General features: G+C 70.0%; 1 protein-coding gene across 1 annotated transcript; it reads left to right on the top strand.

Annotated features, from left to right (window-relative positions):
• The first annotated feature begins 461 nt into the window (after positions 1–461).
• On the top strand, positions 462–1,860 carry CEBPA (CCAAT enhancer binding protein alpha). Its single transcript, XM_004595011.4, has one exon. The coding sequence runs from the start codon at positions 606–608 to the stop codon at positions 1,698–1,700; it is 1,095 nt and encodes a 364-aa protein (XP_004595068.2). The 5' UTR covers positions 462–605; the 3' UTR covers positions 1,701–1,860.
• Positions 1,861–2,290: the final 430 nt, after the last annotated feature.

The raw sequence follows: 2,290 nt of genomic DNA, 5'->3' as shown, positions 1-2,290 counted from the left end.
CGGGCCGTGGGGCACAGGGCTCAGAACCACTCAGCAGCCGCCCCCCGTCCTGCGCCCCCTCTGCGCCACAGGCGTCCAGAGACCCGGGTCCCGGGACAGGCCTGGCTCTAGTTTCGCGCAAGATCAACACTTGCCCGTCACCAAGCCCCGCCGCACAGCCTCTGTGGGATGCTCCCGGGCCCCTCGACATCTCCTGGGTGGAAGCCGCCCCAGTGTCTTGGGGGACACCAGACGAGGAGGTCCCGATAGCCGACCACGTGCGCATGGGGACGCCAACCTGTCCGCACCCGGGGCGCCGCGCCACCGTCCCTCTCTGCGGGCGTCTCGCTGGGGCTCCACTCGCCGCCCCCTTTTTTTCCCGAGAGTCAGGGCGCTAAGACCCGGAGGCGCCGCGCGCCGCGTCGGCCGGTCGGGGCCAGCTCGGACAGTAGGGGGCGACGGGCGACCCGGTATAAACGCGCGGCGCGCGCGGGCCTGGCCATTCGCGACCCGGAGCAGCGCGGGCGCGGGTGAGCAGGGGCCTCCGGGCGGGCGGTGGTGGCGGCGTCCCCGCGCAGGCTGGAGGCCGCCGAGGCTCGCCATGCCGGGAGAACTCTAGTTCCCCCATGGAGTCGGCCGACTTCTACGAGGCGGAGCCGCGGCCCCCGATGAGCAGCCACCTCCAGAGCCCCCCACACGCGCCCAGCAGCGCCGCCTTCGGCTTCCCCCGGGGCGCGGGCCCCGCGCAGCCCCCCGTCCCACCTGCTGCCCCGGAGCCCCTGGGCGGCATCTGTGAGCACGAGACGTCTATCGACATCAGCGCTTACATCGACCCGGCCGCCTTCAACGACGAGTTCCTGGCCGACCTGTTCCAGCACAGCCGGCAGCAGGAGAAGGCCAAGGCGGCCGCGGCCCCGGCGACCGGCGGAGGCGGCAGCGGCGACTTTGACTACCCGGGAGCCCCCGTGGGCCCCGGCGGCGCCGTCATGCCCGGGGGTGCGCACGGCCCGCCTGCCGGTTATGGCTGTGCGGCGGCCGGCTACCTGGACGGCAGGCTGGAGCCATTGTACGAGCGTGTCGGGGCGCCGGCCCTGCGGCCGCTGGTGATCAAGCAGGAGCCCCGCGAGGAGGACGAGGCGAAGCAGCTGGCGCTGGCCGGCCTCTTCCCCTACCAACCGCCGCCTCCACCGCCGCCGCCGCACCCACACCCGCCCCCCGCGCACCTGGCCGCCCCGCACCTACAGTTCCAGATCGCACACTGCGGCCAGACCACCATGCACCTGCAGCCCGGCCACCCCACGCCGCCGCCCACGCCCGTGCCCAGCCCGCACCCCGCACCCGCGCTCGGCGCTGCGGGCTTGCCGGCTCCAGGAGGCGCGCTCAAGGGGTTGGCGGCCGGGCACCCCGACCTCCGCGCGAGCGTTGGCGGCAGCGGCAGCGGCGGTGGTGGCGGTGCGGGCAAGGCCAAGAAGTCTGTGGACAAGAACAGCAACGAGTACCGGGTGCGACGCGAGCGCAACAACATCGCCGTGCGCAAGAGCCGCGACAAGGCCAAGCAGCGCAACGTGGAGACGCAGCAGAAGGTGCTGGAGCTGACCAGTGACAATGACCGCCTGCGCAAGCGGGTGGAACAGCTGAGCCGCGAGCTGGACACACTGCGGGGCATCTTCCGCCAGCTGCCGGAGAGCTCTTTGGTCAAGGCCATGGGCAACTGCGCGTGAAGCGGGCGGCAACGGGACTGCCTTTGGGCCGGGCTCCCGGCGGGGATCCCGGGGAGTGAGTGAGTGGTTTCCCATCACCAGGTCTCTATGCCGCTCACACGTGCAGGCCAGGACTAGGAGAGTCTGGCGATGTTGACCGAAAGCCTGGCTTGCTCTGCACCCCCCACACCTTCTCGCACCCTGCGCCCTGCGTCGGACTCCCCTTGGGTGTCGTGTCCAGATGAGGGGATCGGCAGGGTGGTGGCGTCTTCTTGCCAGGACTCATCTTGGGAGCCCGACTATTCTAGTATTCCGAAGTAATCTTGTGCCTTGGACATGCAAACTCACCGCTCCAGTTCCTACTGAGTAGGGGGAGCAAACATGTGCCTTGTCTTTTTTATTTGGGGGGTTCCTGCCTATTCCCAGGCTTTGGCAGGCCCCCATGAGAGAAAGAAGGCGGGAGCTGAGATGTGGCCACCCTTCAGTGCCTGGCCAAAGAGGGGGACATAGCTCAGGGGAACAAGCTGCACATGAAGCCAGAGGGTCCCTAGCCCCCTGACACCCTCTCCCACCTCCCCCTGCACTAGCCTGCCCCAGGCTAGGCTGCCCTG

Source organism: Ochotona princeps, chromosome 16, assembly GCF_030435755.1.
Source record: "Ochotona princeps isolate mOchPri1 chromosome 16, mOchPri1.hap1, whole genome shotgun sequence".
Classification (NCBI taxonomy): Eukaryota; Metazoa; Chordata; class Mammalia; order Lagomorpha; family Ochotonidae; genus Ochotona; species Ochotona princeps.
The sequence above is the reverse complement of the archived record's forward strand: the minus strand, read 5'-3'. Positions and strand labels throughout refer to the sequence as shown.